Source organism: Oncorhynchus mykiss, chromosome 13 (genome assembly GCF_057628025.1).
Source record: "Oncorhynchus mykiss isolate SJ-2025 chromosome 13, ASM5762802v1, whole genome shotgun sequence".
Taxonomy (NCBI): Eukaryota; Metazoa; Chordata; class Actinopteri; order Salmoniformes; family Salmonidae; genus Oncorhynchus; species Oncorhynchus mykiss.
The window spans coordinates 24,540,399-24,557,500 of record NC_143034.1 but is presented as its reverse complement, the minus strand read 5'-3'; the positions used below and the strand labels follow the sequence as shown (position 1 = coordinate 24,557,500).

At 43.0% G+C, this 17,102-nt stretch overlaps 1 protein-coding gene across 5 annotated transcripts in view; it reads right to left on the bottom strand.

The window, feature by feature from the left end:
• LOC110485768 (potassium voltage-gated channel subfamily KQT member 5) overlaps positions 1 to 17,102 on the bottom strand; it is a 140,024-nt gene that overhangs the window by 25,435 nt on the left and 97,487 nt on the right. For all 5 annotated transcript variants that reach the window (XM_090195850.1, XM_036940424.2, XM_021556927.3 and 2 more), the window contains exons 2-3: positions 13,455 to 13,545; positions 10,420 to 10,546 (exon numbers count right to left, since the gene is read on the bottom strand). In XM_090195850.1, coding sequence (XP_090051976.1) covers positions 10,420 to 10,546; positions 13,455 to 13,545 — 218 coding nt within the window. The remainder of the gene's footprint in view (positions 1 to 10,419; positions 10,547 to 13,454; positions 13,546 to 17,102) is intronic.

Here is a 17,102-nt window from a genome sequence, read left to right as displayed (position 1 = left end):
TACTGGTGTAGACTGGACACTAACATAACAGTACTGGTGTAGACTGGACACTAACATAACAGTACTGGTGTAGACTGGACACTACATAACAGTACTGGTGTAGACTGGACACTAACATAACAGTATTGGTGTGGACTGGACACTAACATAACAGTGCTGGTGTAGACTGGACACTAACATAACAGTACTGGTGTGGACTGGACACTAACATAACAGTACTGGTGTAGACTGGACACTAACATAACAGTACTGGTGTAGACTGGACACTAACATAACAGTACTGGTGTGGACTGTACACTAACATAACAGTACTGGTGTGGACTGTACACTAACATAACAGTACTGGTGTGGACTGGACACTACATAACAGTACTGGTGTGGACTGTACACTAACATAACAGTACTGGTGTGGACTGGACACTAACATAACAGTACTGGTGTGGACTGGACACTAACATAACAGTACTGGTGTAGACTGGACACTAACATAACAGTGAAACCAGGTGAAATGGATACAGGCAAGAGCCATTCAAACTTGACCAAATCTTGACCATTACTATCGGTCACATTGACCCTGAATATATCCGTGAAATCGATAGCCACGGTAACCCTTGAGGGGGCAAATTCTATCGAGGTGGAATAACATTTGCAGTTGTAAACAAATCATTATGTTGTAATTACTGTGACCGATTATCACAACAACAGCAACAACAACATATCATCCACATGACTGAATGAATGATACAGTCTCTCTCTGTGAGTGTGTGCACATGTGTGTGTGTGTGTGCACGTGTGTGTGTGTGCGCGTGTGTGTGTGTGTGTGCGTGTGTGCGCGCGTGTGTGTGTGCGCGCGCGCGTGTGTGTGTGTGTGTGTGTGAGCACGTGTGTGCGTGTGTGTGTGTGTGTGCGCGTGTGTGCGTGTGTGCGCGCGTGCGTGCGTGTGTTTGTGTGTGTGTGCGCGTGCAGGCGTGTGTGTGTGTGTGTGCGCGCGTGTGAGCGTGCGTGCGTGTGTGTGTGTGCTGGCATTCTGCTAAAGGTGTCAACAACACAATAACTCACAAAGCTACACGCGCTTCTGCATTGATCGGGATCCAAAATCCATCCCCAACACAGAATGGTGCGAACATCATAGCAAGGCCTGTCATCTAACACCTGTGCTGTATGTACAGTGTACACCATGCACCACTGACGCATGAAAAGAGATTAAGATATCAAGTATGTTTGGAAACGTGTACTGGAAACACTGTGTAAGTGTATTGGTCTAAAGGAGGACAGTTTACAGCAGCATAGTTCAACTGCTGTGCATGGGGAATTGGACTGGATTGATACTGACCTTCAATCCAACGTCGTTAGTGGCAAACACACAGGAGCAGGTTCTCACAAGGACGCACACAATAACGCACGCACACACACACACATATTTACACGTGTATACATGTACAGGCATTTCATTGTATTTGTGCACGTGACAATAAAAACTTGAAACACACACACGCACAGACACACACACACTCACAAAGGGAGGACAGGGACAGTTCAGACCACAACGACAGGACATCTGAGACTGAATCCCAAATGGCACCCTATTCCCTACATAGTGCACTACTTTTGACCAGAGTCCTGTGGGCTTTGTAGGTAATAGGGTTCCATTTGGGACGTAGTCTGAGGCATCAGGCTTCTCCTTCAACACAGACAAATAATATTTTCTATTTTCGTTAACACACCCCTGTGTTTCACCACTCCTCACTTCTAAGACGCTCCTCCACCACGTGAAACCACAAACTGAATAAATATTATTTTCTTCTCCTTAGCTTCCCCCTGCATTTTTCTGTTTTGTGAGAATTTGTCATCCCGCCAGGCGGTGGGTTTGTCTCTCCTTCCAGGGAACTCAGCGCTTGGACATGAAATACAATCGCTGACCAAGCTTTGGTCGATCGCTCTAGGGCTTATAAATCATGAACCAGTTAACCCATGGCAAGAGGGAGACGGTGGAACCGCGAAAAATACATGAACCAACCACACACACACATTCCGTACTCGGACGGCCCAAAAACCGGCATGCTGGGACATAAAGATGCTGGCCAAGCACTGGCCTCTGCTGAAGATATGGAAAGAAAAGACCTCTTTAACAAGCAGGTGAGTGTATGACGTGTGTGTGTTTTTTGAAGGAGAGAGAGAGCCTGTATGCGTATAAATTGGTGTGTCTATGCACGCATGCTTGTGTATGTGTATGTCTTTAAGTGTGCTTGAGTGTGTGTGTGTTTGAGTGTGTGTGTGTGAGAGTGTGAGCGTGTGTGTGTGTGTGTGTGTGTGTGTGTCTGACTGCGTGTGTGTGTGTGTTTGTGAGAGAGAGAGTGTGTGTGTGTGCGTGCGTGTGTGTGGCTGCTGAGTGCTGACAGAACTCTCACATCTGGAGTCTCCATCTGCCTGGTCTAGTTTTAACAGCAGTACTGTGTCCTGGTTCACCCTCTGAGCCTTGGCCACACTTGTCTCTCTAACCATGCATGCCAAAAACACAGAATCCAATCAGCTGCACCAGTGATCCCACTCTGGGTTGAGACTACAGTTACTATGTTGTGATGATTACTATGATGTGGGACTATGGGGCGGTTTCCCAGACCCAGATTAAACCTACTGGACTAGGAGTCATGTTCAATAGATCCAGTCCAGGACTCGGCTTAATCTGGGTCTGGGAAACGGACTCTATGAGGTTTAAAATTATTTACTAGTTTCGCAAATATTAGTTATCTATTCTATCGCTGCAGATGTGTGAATGTGTGTGTTCCTTTGTGTGTGTGTGTGTCCTCGGTGGTTGCCAGTGTGTGTGTTCACATTCCTCCTCGTCCATCCAGGCAGACAGTCAAAGTCACATATGTGGGACTTGGACAGGGGACAGCTCTTGGTATGACGTTAACAGTTAGCAGCCCAACTGGCTCTGGACTGCCTGGTCAGCATACAGCCAACACATTCTGTCTGTCTGTCTGTCTGTCTGTCTGTCTGTCTGTCTGTCTGTCTGGGCTTGGTCGCATATGAGTCCTTGGCTGATAGAGCGACTACAGCTCCCACAGGTGTGTGTGTGCGAGTGTGTGTGAGTGTGTGTGTGTGTGTGTGTGTGTGTGTGTGTGTGTGTGTGTGTAAGTGTGTGTGTGTCTATGGCTCATTGAGGGGACTCTATCATTCATAAACATGGGGGTGGTAAGGACACCAAGGGGTCAAAATCCCTAAAGGAACACCACATTTAGCTCCAATCCTTTCACTAACAAATTCAATATCCTCGTGTTGTCGTCACCGTGTCTCGTCACAATCAAATACTTTCACCAGGAAAGTTTAGCTGGCATCGAGCCAGTCATTTCTCATGGTGCAACACTACAGTGTGAGCAATCCTCTATCTATACAGTCAAGCAATGTGCTCCACATAAACCAATTCGTAGACTAACCATAAACATTCGATCAGCATCCTCTACCTAAACCACAATGTAAGATGCATAAGTTGGTTTTCAGACAAATATGTTCTCAGTCAAACGTACGTCAATAAACATTCTTCCTGTATGCAAACCCCATTGGCTGATGGGAACCCACCACTGACTGAACCTACCAATGAGAGCTATTCATCCAGTTTATGAGCTGTTCTGTTTGTTTCCATTCATCTGGGCTCTGGGGACCACATCTGCATTGAAATATCTCCTTCTAACGATCTTTCAATGACTTCACAGGACAAATCACCTGCTCGGAACACTTAAAGATGGAATTGGCTCATTGCGTATAATTTATGGATGCTGAGAGTCACTGAGTGAGACACCCCCCGCTCTCCAGAGACTAATGGATCGGCCCAGACAGTAATGACTGGGGTGTATCGGGCTGACAGTTATGGATACTCTAACCACTGACTGTATAGGGGAGAGAATTTATGGACCCATCTAGAGTAGTCGAAGCACACTACAACACACTCAGACACACGCAATGTTGACACATACATCAGGGTGGAGAGGTGGGGGAGGGAGACGAGGGGGGGGGGGGACGAAAGGAGGGACAGGAAAAAAATACAAAAAGAGAGAGGGAGAGAGAGAGAGAGCGAAAGACAGAAGGAAAGAGAGAGAGGAAAATAGGAATGATAAACCTCCCTCAAGCAGCTCAGCGTGATTATCATGGTGATTGTCATTACAATCTGTCTCCAGCCTTGCCTTGTGCCATTAGTTGATGCGTAATAGATTGAGTTATTGGCAATGTCACATGCCCTCATACAGACAGTACTCCATGATTGTAATAGGCCAGCTGATCAATCATTCAACACAATAGGGCTGACATAAGGAGGTCAAGGGAGGTATTTTACAGAGAAAAACAGACAATAAATTATGATAAAGTAACAGCAATGCTTAAGATATTCATGATGGCCATACTTCCTAGTGTCTAACCAGTAAAAGTAGGTTTATTAGTAGTGGCTACTTGTAGTGGAAGCTGGAGGGGGATTGTGTCCAGTCAGTGACCCTACGTGTTTTGATAGAGAGATGATTGGAGAGGTATCCTAGGGTGTGTGTTTTGGCTTGGAGGGGAAAGGGGTAAACAGCTTAGGAGGCAGGATTAAGACTGACAAATAATTAAGAAGGGGAGAGGCCAGCGGAGGACACACCCAACAGCATATTACAGCCAGCCTTAACCGTCTCTATTGAGAGTATCTAGTTCAGCCTTAACCGTCTCTATTCAGAGTATCTAGTTCAGCCGTAACCGTCTCTATTCAGAATATCTAGTTCAGCCTTAACAGTCTCTATTCAGAGTAGCTAGTTCAGCCTTAACAGTCTCTATTCAGAGTATCTAGTTCAGCCTTAACAGTCTCTATTCAGAATATCTAGTTCAGCCTTAACCGTCTCTATTCAGAGTATCTAGTTCAGCCTTAACCGTCTCTATTCAGAGTATCTAGTTCAGCCTTAACCGTCTCTATTCAGAGTATCTAGTTCAGCCTTAACCGTCTCTATTCAGAGTATCTAGTTCAGCCTTAACAGTCTCTATTCAGAGTATCTAGTTCAGCCTTAACCATCTCTATTCAGAGTATCTAGTTCAGCCTTAACCATCTCTATTCAGAGTATCTAGTTCAGCCTTAACCGTCTCTATTCAGAGTATCTAGTTCAGCCTTAACCGTCTCTATTCAGAATATCTAGTTGAGCCTTAACCGTCTCTATTCAGAGTATCTAGTTCTGCCTTAATAACCGTCTCTATTCAGAATATCTAGTTCAGCCTTAACCGTCTCTATTCAGAGTATCTAGTTCAGCCTTAACCGTCTCTATTCAGAATATCTAGTTCAGCCTTAACCGTCTCTATTCAGAGTATCTAGTTCAGCCTTAACAGTCTCTATTCAGAGTATCTAGTTCAGCCTTAACCGTCTCTATTCAGAGTATCTAGTTCAGCCTTAACCGTCTCTATTCAGAGTATCTAGTTCAGCCTTAACCGTCTCTATTCAGAATATCTAGTTCAGCCTTAACCGTCTCTATTCAGAGTATCTAGTTCAGCCTTAACAGTCTCTATTCAGAGTATCTAGTTCAGCCTTAACCGTCTCTATTCAGAGTAGCTAGTTCAGCCTTAACCGTCTCTATTCAGAGTAGCTAGTTCAGCCTTAACCGTCTCTATTCAGAGTATCTAGTTCAGCCATAACCGTCTCTATTCAGAGTAGCTAGTTCAGCCTTAACCGTCTCTATTCAGAGTATCTAGTTCAGCCTTAACCGTCTCTATTCAGAGTATCTAGTTCAGCCTTAATAACCGTCTCTATTCAGAGTATCTAGTTCAGCCTTAACCGTCTCTATTCAGAGTATCTAGTTCAGCCTTAACCGTCTCTATTCAGAATATCTAGTTCAGCCTTAACAGTCTCTATTCAGAGTAGCTAGTTCAGCCTTAACCGTCTCTATTCAGAATATCTAGTTCAGCCTTAACCGTCTCTATTCAGAGTATCTATTTCAGCCTTAACCGTCTCTATTCAGAATATCTAGTTGAGCCATAACCGTCTCTATTCAGAATATCTAGTTCAGCCTTAACCGTCTCTATTCAGAGTATCTAGTTCAGCCTTAACAGTCTCTATTCAGAGTAGCTAGTTCAGCCTTAACCGTCTCTATTCAGAATATCTAGTTCAGCCTTAACCGTCTCTATTCAGAATATCTAGTTCAGCCTTAACCGTCTCTATTCAGAGTATCTAGTTCAGCCTTAACCGTCTCTATTCAGAGTAGCTAGTTCAGCCTTAACCGTCTCTATTCAGAATATCTAGTTCAGCCTTAACCGTCTCTATTCAGAGTAGCTAGTTCAGCCTTAACCGTCTCTATTCAGAATATCTAGTTCAGCCTTAACAGTCTCTATTCAGAGTAGCTAGTTCAGCCTTAACAGTCTCTATTCAGAGTAGCTAGTTCAGCCTTAATAACCGTCTCTATTCAGAATATCTAGTTCAGCCTTAACCGTCTCTATTCAGAGTATCTAGTTCAGCCTTAATAACCGTCTCTATTCAGAATATCTAGTTCAGCCTTAACCGTCTCTATTCAGAGTATCTAGTTCAGCCTTAACAGTCTCTATTCAGAGTAGCTAGTTCAGCCTTAACCGTCTCTATTCAGAATATCTAGTTCAGCCTTAACAGTCTCTATTCAGAGTAGCTAGTTCAGCCTTAACAGTCTCTATTCAGAGTAGCTAGTTCAGCCTTAACCGTCTCTATTCAGAGTAGCTAGTTCAGCCTTAACCGTCTCTATTCAGAGTATCTAGTTCAGCCTTAACCGTCTCTATTCAGAGTAGCTAGTTCAGCCTTAACCGTCTCTATTCAGAGTAGCTAGTTCAGCCTTAACCGTCTCTATTCAGAGTATCTAGTTCAGCCATAACCGTCTCTATTCAGAGTAGCTAGTTCAGCCTTAACCGTCTCTATTCAGAGTATCTAGTTCAGCCTTAACCGTCTCTATTCAGAATATCTAGTTGAGCCTTAACCATCTCTATTCAGAGTATCTAGTTCAGCCTTAACCGTCTCTATTCAGAGTATCTAGTTCAGCCTTAACCGTCTCTATTCAGAATATCTAGTTCAGCCTTAACCGTCTCTATTCAGAGAATCTATTTCAGCCTTAACCGTCTCCATTCAGAATATCTAGTTCAGCCTTAACCGTCTCTATTCAGAGAATCTATTTCAGCCTTAACCGTCTCTATTCAGAATATCTAGTTGAGCCTTAACCGTCTCTATTCAGAGTATCTAGTTCAGCCTTAATAACCGTCTCTATTCAGAATATCTAGTTCAGCCTTAACCGTCTCTATTCAGAGTATCTAGTTCAGCCTTAACCGTCTCTATTCAGAGTATCTAGTTCAGCCTTAATAACCGTCTCTATTCAGAATATCTAGTTCAGCCTTAACCGTCTCTATTCAGAATATCTAGTTCAGCCTTAATAACCATCTCTATTCAGAATATCTAGTTCAGCCTTAACCGTCTCTATTCGGAGTATCTAGTTCAGTTTCTGGCCTGTGCTCGGTTGTTTGTTGTCAGTCTGTCTGAATCTCTCTCTCTCTCTATATATATATATATACACTGTATACACACCACCGATCAAACACCTTCCTTTTAGAACACCTCCGCATATAAGGGGACTCCTTTAAGACTGTTGGAAAAGCATTCCATGTGAAGCTGGTTGAGAGAATGCCAAGAATGTCATTAAGGCAAAGGGTGGCTATTTGAAGAATCTCAAATATAAAATACAGTTGAAGTCGGAAGTTTACATACACTTAGGTTGGAGTCAATAAAACTATTTTTTCAACCACTCCACAAATTTCTTGTTAACAAACTATAGTTTTGGCAAGTCGGTTAGGACATCTTCATTGTGCATGATACAAGCACATTTAGCAACAATTGTTTACAAACAGATTATTTCAATTATATTTCACTGTATCATAATTCCAGTGGGTCAGAAGTTTACATACAATAAGTTGACTGTGCCTTTACATAAACAGCTTGGGAAATTCCAGAAAATTATGTCATGGCTTTAGAAGCTTCTGATAGGCTAATTTACATAATTTGAGTCAATTGGAGGTGTAGCTGTGGATGTATTTCAAGACCTACTGTCAAACTCAGTGCCTCTTTGCTTGACACCATGGGACAATCAAAAGAAATCAGCCAGGACCTCAGAAAAATAATTGTAGACCTCCGCAAGTCTGGTTCATCCTTGGGAGCAATTTCCATGGGACACCATGGGACCAAATAAACACCATGGGACCACGCAGCCATCATACCGCTCAGGAAGGAGACGCGTTCTGTCTCCGAGAGAAGAAAGTACTTTGGTGACGAAAAATGCAAATCAATCCCAGAACAACAGCAAAGGACCTTGTGAAGATGCTGGAGGAAACAGGAACAAAAGTATCTATATCCACAGTAAAACGAGTCCTATATCGACATAACCTGAAAGGCCGCTCAGCAAGGAAGAAGCCACTGCTCCAAAATCGTGATAAAAAAGCCTGACTACGGTTTGCAACTGCACATAGGGACAAAGATCGTACTTTTTGGAGAAATGTCCTCTGGTCTGATGAAAGAAAAATATAACTGTTTGGCCATAATGACCATCATTATGTTTGGAGGAAAAAGGGGGCAGGCTTGCAAGCCGAAGAACACCATCCCAACTGTGAAGCACGGGGGTGGCAGCATTATGTTGTGGGGGTGCTTTGCTGCAGGAGGGACTGGTGCACTTCACAAGATAAATGGCATCATGAGGAAGGACAATTATGTGGATATATTGAAGCAACATCTCAAGACATTATTCAGGAAGTTAAAGTTTGGTCGCAAATGGGTATCCAAATGGACAATGACCACAAGCATACTTCCAAAGTTGTGGGAAATTGGCTTAAGGACAACAAAGTCAAGGTATTGGAGTTACCATCACAAAGCCCTGACCTCAATCCTATAGAAAGTTTGTGGGTAGAACTGAAGAAGCATGTGTGAGCAAGGAGGCCTACAAACCTGACTCAGTTACACCAGCTCTGTCAGGAGGAATGGGCCAAAATTCACCCAACTTATTGTGGGAAGCTTGTGGAACGCTACCCAAATGAAACAATTTCAAGGCAATGCTACCAAATACTAATTGAGTGTATGTAAACTTCTGACCCACTGGGAATGTGAAGAAAGAAATAAAAGCTGAAATAAAGCATTCTCTCTATTATTATGAAATTTCACATTCTTAAAATAAAGTGGTGATCCTAACTGACCTAAGACAGGTCATTTTTACTAGGATTAAATGTCAGGAATTGTGAAAAACTGAGTTTAAATGTATTTGGCTAAGGTGTATGTAAACTTCGACTTCAACTGTAGCTTCTATGAATGTCTATGTATACTTCTGTAAAGATGTCACATGCCTTCATGTCTGCATATTAATGTTTATGAAATCTAATCTATACAATCGCCACCTCAAACTAAGTGTATTAATGTCTATGTACAGTATAGTTTGTGGGTGTACATATAACTTATGACAGAGTCTCAAATATATATATTTTTTTGTTTCACACTTTTTTGGGTTACTACATGATTCCATATGTTATTTAATAGTTTTTATGTCTTCATTATTATTCTACAATGTAGAAAATAGTAAAAATAAAGAAGAAGTAGGTGTTCTAAAACTTTTGACCGGTAGTGTATATATCTGTATCCGTCTAATTTCTGTATCTCTCTCGCTTTCTATCTCTGTTTCCCTCTCCCTCTCTCTCATTCTCTTTATCGCTCTCTCCCGCTCTCTCTCATTAGCCAGCTCAGAGAGCATGATGACGCTAGCTCTGATGACGTAGCGTGACTGGTAAGCCCCTACTCTCCCTCCCTGAAGTACGGCGGCCGTCTGAGAAGGGCAGATGAATATGTCTAAACACCGGAAAGAATTGAGGACAGTTAATGAAGAGGCCTGTTTACATAGCCAGTCGACCCTAAGTCTCCTGTTAAGAATCACAAGAGCCTCAAACACCCCAGCTAAAACATCAAGCCAGAGGACTACGGTCTATCGTGTTTGTGTGTGTGTGTGTGTGTGTGTGTGTGTGTGTGTGTGTGTGTGTGTGTGTGTGTGTGTGTGTGTGTGTGTTCCTATGGTCAATTACACTGCATATCCTTTCACCCGTTAGGTCTCTTTGAACTCGGAAGTCACATTCCTATGGTAAAACTACAGCAATTAGTGAATAGCCATATTGATTTGAAGTCAGGAAATTGACTTCTCGCTTTTAAGTAGGAAATAAAGTAACTGAGAGGTCATCAATTATCATAAAAGAGGAAAAAGTCAATGATTTACCTGTAGAACTCTTTAACTTTAAAACACTTCTCACTACTGAACCATCAACTGAAGGTTGTATACCTTTTCTCATCCCTCGAAAAAAACATTCATGAAGGGTTTATGAAGGGTTTATAAAAGGGTTTATAAAGTGTTCATAACTCATCTACTCTCTATAGCTCACCTATGACACAGAAAGGTTTCCGGGCGAAACGGAGGCGACCCTGCCATCCTCTGTAGCGACAGCAGCAGCCGGCCGACCAGATCCTGATGATGTACTCCAGCCCAAACACCACGATCATCACAAACTCCTACAGGAAGTCAGGGGAAAGTGATACACAATGACTAAGCAATTGCTATGAATCTACAAATAGGTGTCACACTTGCTTCATCATTGTATTGAAAGTACGAGAAATGATTTATCATCCAATTTCCGACATATCATAACATATTAAAGTGGCATGCTTTTTCTTGACATTGAAACAGATTCATGATTTGCATGAACGAATGACGCTTTAAAGTGGTCTACTTCCTGTGAGCAGCATGTATATAATGTTATACCTTTGAATTCAGTGTCAACCTAAAATATGCTAATGCACCATTAGCATGCTAAATGTCAACACTGAGTCAACATAGTAAATTGGATCACTTGGCACAACATTAGCTGGCTAGCATTTGCTCCCAGTATATCATGATTCAAATGCAGCTGATGCTAATCCAAGATAATGTCCCTAGCAAGTCTGGTCTAAGAGGCATATGGATGCCACGAGATTTGTTATGAGCACGGACGCTGTTTCAAATCTCTAGTTTTCAGAGTAGCGACTGGGAGCAAATAGATATCTGCCCGTGTCTATGTCGTCAGTAGGTGGCCTAATTGTGTTGACACTGATTTAATTTGGAGAGGCTTATGTTATTGAGTGGAGACATCCAGTATGAATCCAGTCAGGACAAAGGGATTCATCTTCTCCTCGGATAATCCGTGTATATCCCTCTACCTATCTGTCATGGAGATACTTGCCTAGTACAGAAGGATGCCTAGTACAGAAGGATGGACCGACACTTTGACTGTCACTGGCCCACCCAGGCTACAAAATGACATATACCACTAATCCTAATTTCCCTCAGGGATTCATAGTCGTGTTGAATTGAGTTGAGCCTCAAAGGAAACAATATGAGTACATTTTTTTAACACTATACTACCAACCTTATCTGTACTTTCCCCAGAGCAATGACAGACTCTCTATATCCTCAAATGTACTAAGGTGTTTGTTTGTCAGGGTCTGTTTCTGAAATCTCGTCTGGGTGGCTTTGAATCCAACCCCATGGCCTAGAATGTGATCTTTGATTATTTGAATGGGAGTTGTTGCTCTTTGTTAACGAACACAATTCACTTATCAACCGCTGGTGACATAATCACACACACGCGCCCACAAACACACATAGGCACGCACACACACTCACAAAAAACCACACTCACTCACACACGCACGCGCACACACAAACGCACACACAAACACACACACACACACACACACACAAACGCACTCACGCATGCACACACAACAACTCTCTCTCTCTCTCTCTCTCTCTCTCTCTCTCTCTCTCTCTCTCTGTCTCTCTCTCTCTAATCCCATTTGCTTTATTGGCATGACGTAACAATGTACATATTGCCAAAGTTTATTTTGGATATTTACAATATGAAATTAATAAGAATCAAAATTGTCAACGAGACAACAGTAACAACAATAACCAAGGGTCAAAATAACCATACATTAAACAATAACAATAAGCATACAGTAGAGTACATGTGCAGGTTGATTGGTCTGCCAGACACTGTCCCTCATCTTATGGCAGGCAGCTGCCAACCCACAGCTCTCTGCGTCCTCCCCCAACAGGATGGGTAGCCTACTCTCATCAGAGAGGTCTTTGAAACATCGAATAAGGGTTTGTTTTTTAAAGGCGTAGAATGCCCTGCGTGCTTTCTCTCTCAGTTCATTCACTGCCTCATTAAGGTGTCCAGTTGAGCTTATTTTTAAACCTAAGTAATTGTAGTGTGTGCAGTCTCTCTCTCTCTCTCTCTCTCTCTCTCTCTCTCTCTCTCTCTCTCTTTCTCTCTCTCTCTCTCTCTCTCTCTCTCTCTCTCTCTCTCTCTCTTTCTCTCTCTCTCTCTCTCTGTCTCTCTCTCTCTCTCTCTCTCTCTCTCTCTGGGACAATAGGGTCACCTACCATGCTAACTGGCTCCCGTAATGGAGTTAATTTCTTCCAGTTCACCACTCACATCTGAGCTCTATACAATTAACACTCATCTCTCACTCGTCTATTTTCCAGTTGCTGGACAATAATGCTTCAAATATCAATATATTTCAGCAACAATTTAAATGACTGTCAACATCAACAACAGGGCAATACAGAGACAATGATGATGACCAATTGATGACCCTTTGGCGAATGTTTAACTCACTCTCCCTCGCAGCCCTCAGGTCTGCTGTATCAGTATGGTGCTGACTCATCGCAGGGTACGGTTATCGGATAGTGACCTGCTAGCAGCATTTCAATAATAGTACACTATCTAGAACTTTAAAGGTTTCTTCGGCTGCCCCTATAGAACCCTTTGAAGAACTATTTTTGGTTGCAGGTAGAACCCTTTTGGGTGCCATGTAGAACCCTTTCCTCAGACGGTTCTACATGAAACCCAAAAGGGTTCTACCTGAAACCAAAAAAGGGTTCTCCTGTGGGGACATCCGAAGAACCCTTCTTGGACCCTTTTTGTGTAGAAGAAGAAATCAACGTTGGCCCCGGATCAAATGACTAAACTCAAGATGGAGACAACGCGTGAACCTTGGCCTGTATCGATTTTTCCTATAAGGACCACTTAACGTGGTTAAGTCCGTTTGAATCTGCTCTATTCACTATCCAATGACTAGATGATGGGAAAACAGAGATGTGTTCCCAATTGATCAGATTGACTTACTGATACCAGAATGTATTCACATCCTCTTACCTAATTACTAATAGAAATCTAGTTGTGCGAAGAGGAGTTTGATTGAAAGCTCAACACACTTCACCGCTTTGTATTTGCCTGTTGTGAAGCGATTGGGTGTCACCGCTTTCTGCTATCCACAGCGTCACCTATCACTGCACTCATTGTAAACAGTCACGCTGATGAACAGCTTCTGTGTCTGTGTCAGAACATATGCCTAGTTTCAACCAGTTCCTCACCAGGATGAGCAGACAGTCGGAAGAGAAGTCCTGGTGAGCCGGAATGGTGGAGAACACAGACAGGACCAAGCAACCAAAGACCAGGACGAACCTACAGGACAAAACAGAGAGGAATCATAAATACATTTATCCAGAGCCATATGAAACAGAAGAAGAGCATGGCAGTTTGGACAGGAAATGCCTTATCTCATTATTAATGCTAACGTGATTAGCTTGAAACAAGCACCGTCACTGGACCGGACAAGCAGAAATATCCGACCCATATTCCCATGCTGCTTCCCCTACCGCTTTCTGCAAAGAACCACAGTCTTTGATAATCTTCCACCTTCACTATGATATGATATTTTATTTTTCCATGAAATAAATCTGAAATATGAGGTGGGCCAATGGCCTTCCAAGTAGCATCAATGGCAAAATGATGAGCATCGGATTTAGAGTTGTAGATGTCCTTCGTGTTAAATGATGAGAGGACATCTGTGTTTGATCAGGATTGAGCTCCGTCTTAAGCTTGGCTGTTTCTATGGAGTTTGTGAGGGAAAGGCTAAGATAGGGCTTTGGATGCCAAATAACTTCTTCTCTTTGTCTTTCTATGATTATCATTGGAACTATAGTATCTTGATTTCCCTGCAAAGCAGGACTATTGAAACTAGTGGAAGTTGTTGCATTTCTGTATCTACTGGGCAAAAACTGGTTGCATCAACGTTGTGTCCACGTTCTTTCAACCCCAAAATTCAATGTGATGACGTTGAACCGACGTGGAAAACTGATTGGATTTGAAAAAAAGTCATCAATGTAACGGAATGTTGCCTATTTGAACCTATATCCAAGTAGTTGACAAGTCAACAGAATTGAAATCAAAACTAGATGCTGAAAAGATGTCTGAGCCCAGTGGGTGGTGAGTCATAACAAAGACAAGGCACTGTTGACCCAACACCGCTGTAGGGGAGAGATTAGCCTAGCATGCTAATCGTCTCGGTTCTCCAGGATAACAACAGTGAGAATATGGTGTCTGAGCTTAGATAGAAGAGTCATTCCAGTGTGATGACAGTGGCATTCACAAAATGTGAACAATTCGAAACCATCCAAATAAGGTCGGCCAATATGTCACTTCGACTTTCTCTCATGTCCCCCGACCTCCCTTCTCTTCCTTCTCAGTCAATATTTGAGAGTGACATTCAGAAATGTAAACAATCATCAAGAACCCCAATTAGGTCTTTGAAGATGTCACTATGGCGCACAAGATGTCACTACAACCTCCTCTACCATCCGCCCCGACCAGCCACCACCCTTCTATTCCCTCTCCCTTCTCCACAGCTGTAGCCTATGGAGTATGGATGATGAGAGGCTAGAGACTAGTAAGCCGTTCCCTGGTGCCTGTAGGCTAGGCCCTAAATCATCACTAAGATGAAAGAAGAGGAAGAACCTTTAAAAGTTGAAACGCATGGCCAAGCGGGTCCGGGGGGTGACTTCCCGACTCTGAGCTTCTGAGCAGCGTCTGTGTGAAAAGGGTGGGCGTCCTGTGCGGGTCGCGATCCCCAGCCGACCTCTAGCTGACCGCTATAGGACTGTGCTGATGTGACCCCGGTCCCGATCTGACCTTTGACTCCAAGAGGGAGCCCAAACAGAGGTTACAGTTTTCCATAGCCCGAGGATGTGGTTATTCCGATTTGGTCATCGGCATCTGTCGTCCAATACGCTCTCCTCCTTCTGCAAGGAGTCAGGAAGTAGAAGGCTTTGTATGTAACCCAAAAGGTTATATAAAAAGTATTCCTTTTCAAGTTTGAGTATTTCACGTTTTAGTGTTTACATTAAAAATGACATCCTATTGAATCAGTTTGAAGTTCGGGAAGTTGGAGTATTTAAAAGTTTTGGGTACTTTGTGCATATGTCTGGACTGGTGAATGCGTGCGCTGACAACTGTAGCTGTCAACTGAAAGGACAGCTGGCCTCATAAGTCTTCCTCCACTCTCTCTCTTGTCAAGATCTCTAAAGGAGCATTTCTGAGTGGCTGCTAAACAAGGTTTTCAGAGTGCCTCCTTATCTAGCTATAGTAAACACCAATGTCTCTCTTTTCAAAACAAATAGAACCATTTCTGAAATATTTAATGTAAAACAATGAATTAGTTATGAAAAAACAGGCAAGGTTGTTTATCATTGAACGATCTTCCCTAATTACTTTGACGCCGCCTCCCTGTCCTCTCTGCAGGCCTCAGTTCCCCCGTGTCACATACTGTTGTAGCGGGCGGCGGTCCCAAATCGCACCCTGTTCCCTACGTAGTATGGCGCACTAGACAGGGAATAGGGGGCCATTTGGGACGCGGAGATAGTATCTGGAGTCTGTCACAGCCCTCACAGCTCCAACAGAACACAGAAAGGCCCTTAACCTTTTTAAAGAGAGCCCCAGAGTAAATAAAGATTTGGGAGTGGGGACTTGCGCACACACACACACACACACACACACACACACACACACACACACACACACACACACACACACACACACACACACACACACACACACACACACACACACACAGAAGCCCATCATCACCGAGCAGTAGCAGGCAATAAGTGCTTGTCCATTTTGTATAATTTAATTGATTTGTTTTGAAACAGAGTGCCAAGGAAATGACTAATGTCCGAGCACTGGGGTCTGTCGTACTGGCTACATTACACCCAATCATCCTCATTTTGAATTAGATTTGCAGCAAAAAGCAGATGTCTGCATTTGTTTGGCTCCCAATCAGTCGTGTTGTCAGGCTATCAGTGGATATCTGTGGTAACACGAAGGTCTGGTAGTGTTGTTTGTGCGGATCGCAAACAACACTACCAGGAAAGTTGGCGTAGCAACCTTAGAAAAACATGGACACTGCAAATACTGCACGTTTGTATTGTATACGATTGTAAGGATTGGGTAGGCAGAGGTTGTGTCGTACAGTAACCTTGGATGGCACTGTCTTGTTTCCAAACACCTCTCTTAGCATAGAGTGAGTAGAAAGTAGATGCTGTGTACAGTAGGGGCAAGAGGTATAACCTGGGATGGCACTGTTGCCCTTCTGTTCTTCTTCTCTTAGCACAGGATAGGGTGAATAGCGCTTGACTGTATACACTACTGCACATACTCAACGAGCAATGAAGAGGAAGCGAGACACAGGAAATATCACTGTATTCTATATCATTGTAAGGATTGGGCACTGGGGCAGGCAGAGTCAACCTTGGATGTCACTTTCTCTTTATTTCAATTGTTTCTTCTCTCCATATCTCTCCTCTCAGTGAAGGGTAGAACAGGGTAAGATGAGTGTATGGGTGTATACAGTCTGTGAAAGGACGGAGCAGGCAGGAGTTCACGTACAACCTTGGATGAGTCTTTGTCCTTTCGTTCAAGTCTTTATCTCGATCTCTCCTCGTTGTACAGGGCAGAGTGAATACCTGCTGCATGTATATACAGTGGGTGACAGTGGAGAATATTTATATATTTGATATTTGTGTTGAGGATGTATTGCCTTGAGCGTCACACACTCTATTTATAGTCAATGAGGAACAATTCTGAGAAATATGTCTCACATTTTCCCACAGGCTACAGTTCATTAGAGACAGACTGAAAGCTAATTACATTAAGACTATTTATTCCCTAATGTGTGTGTGTGT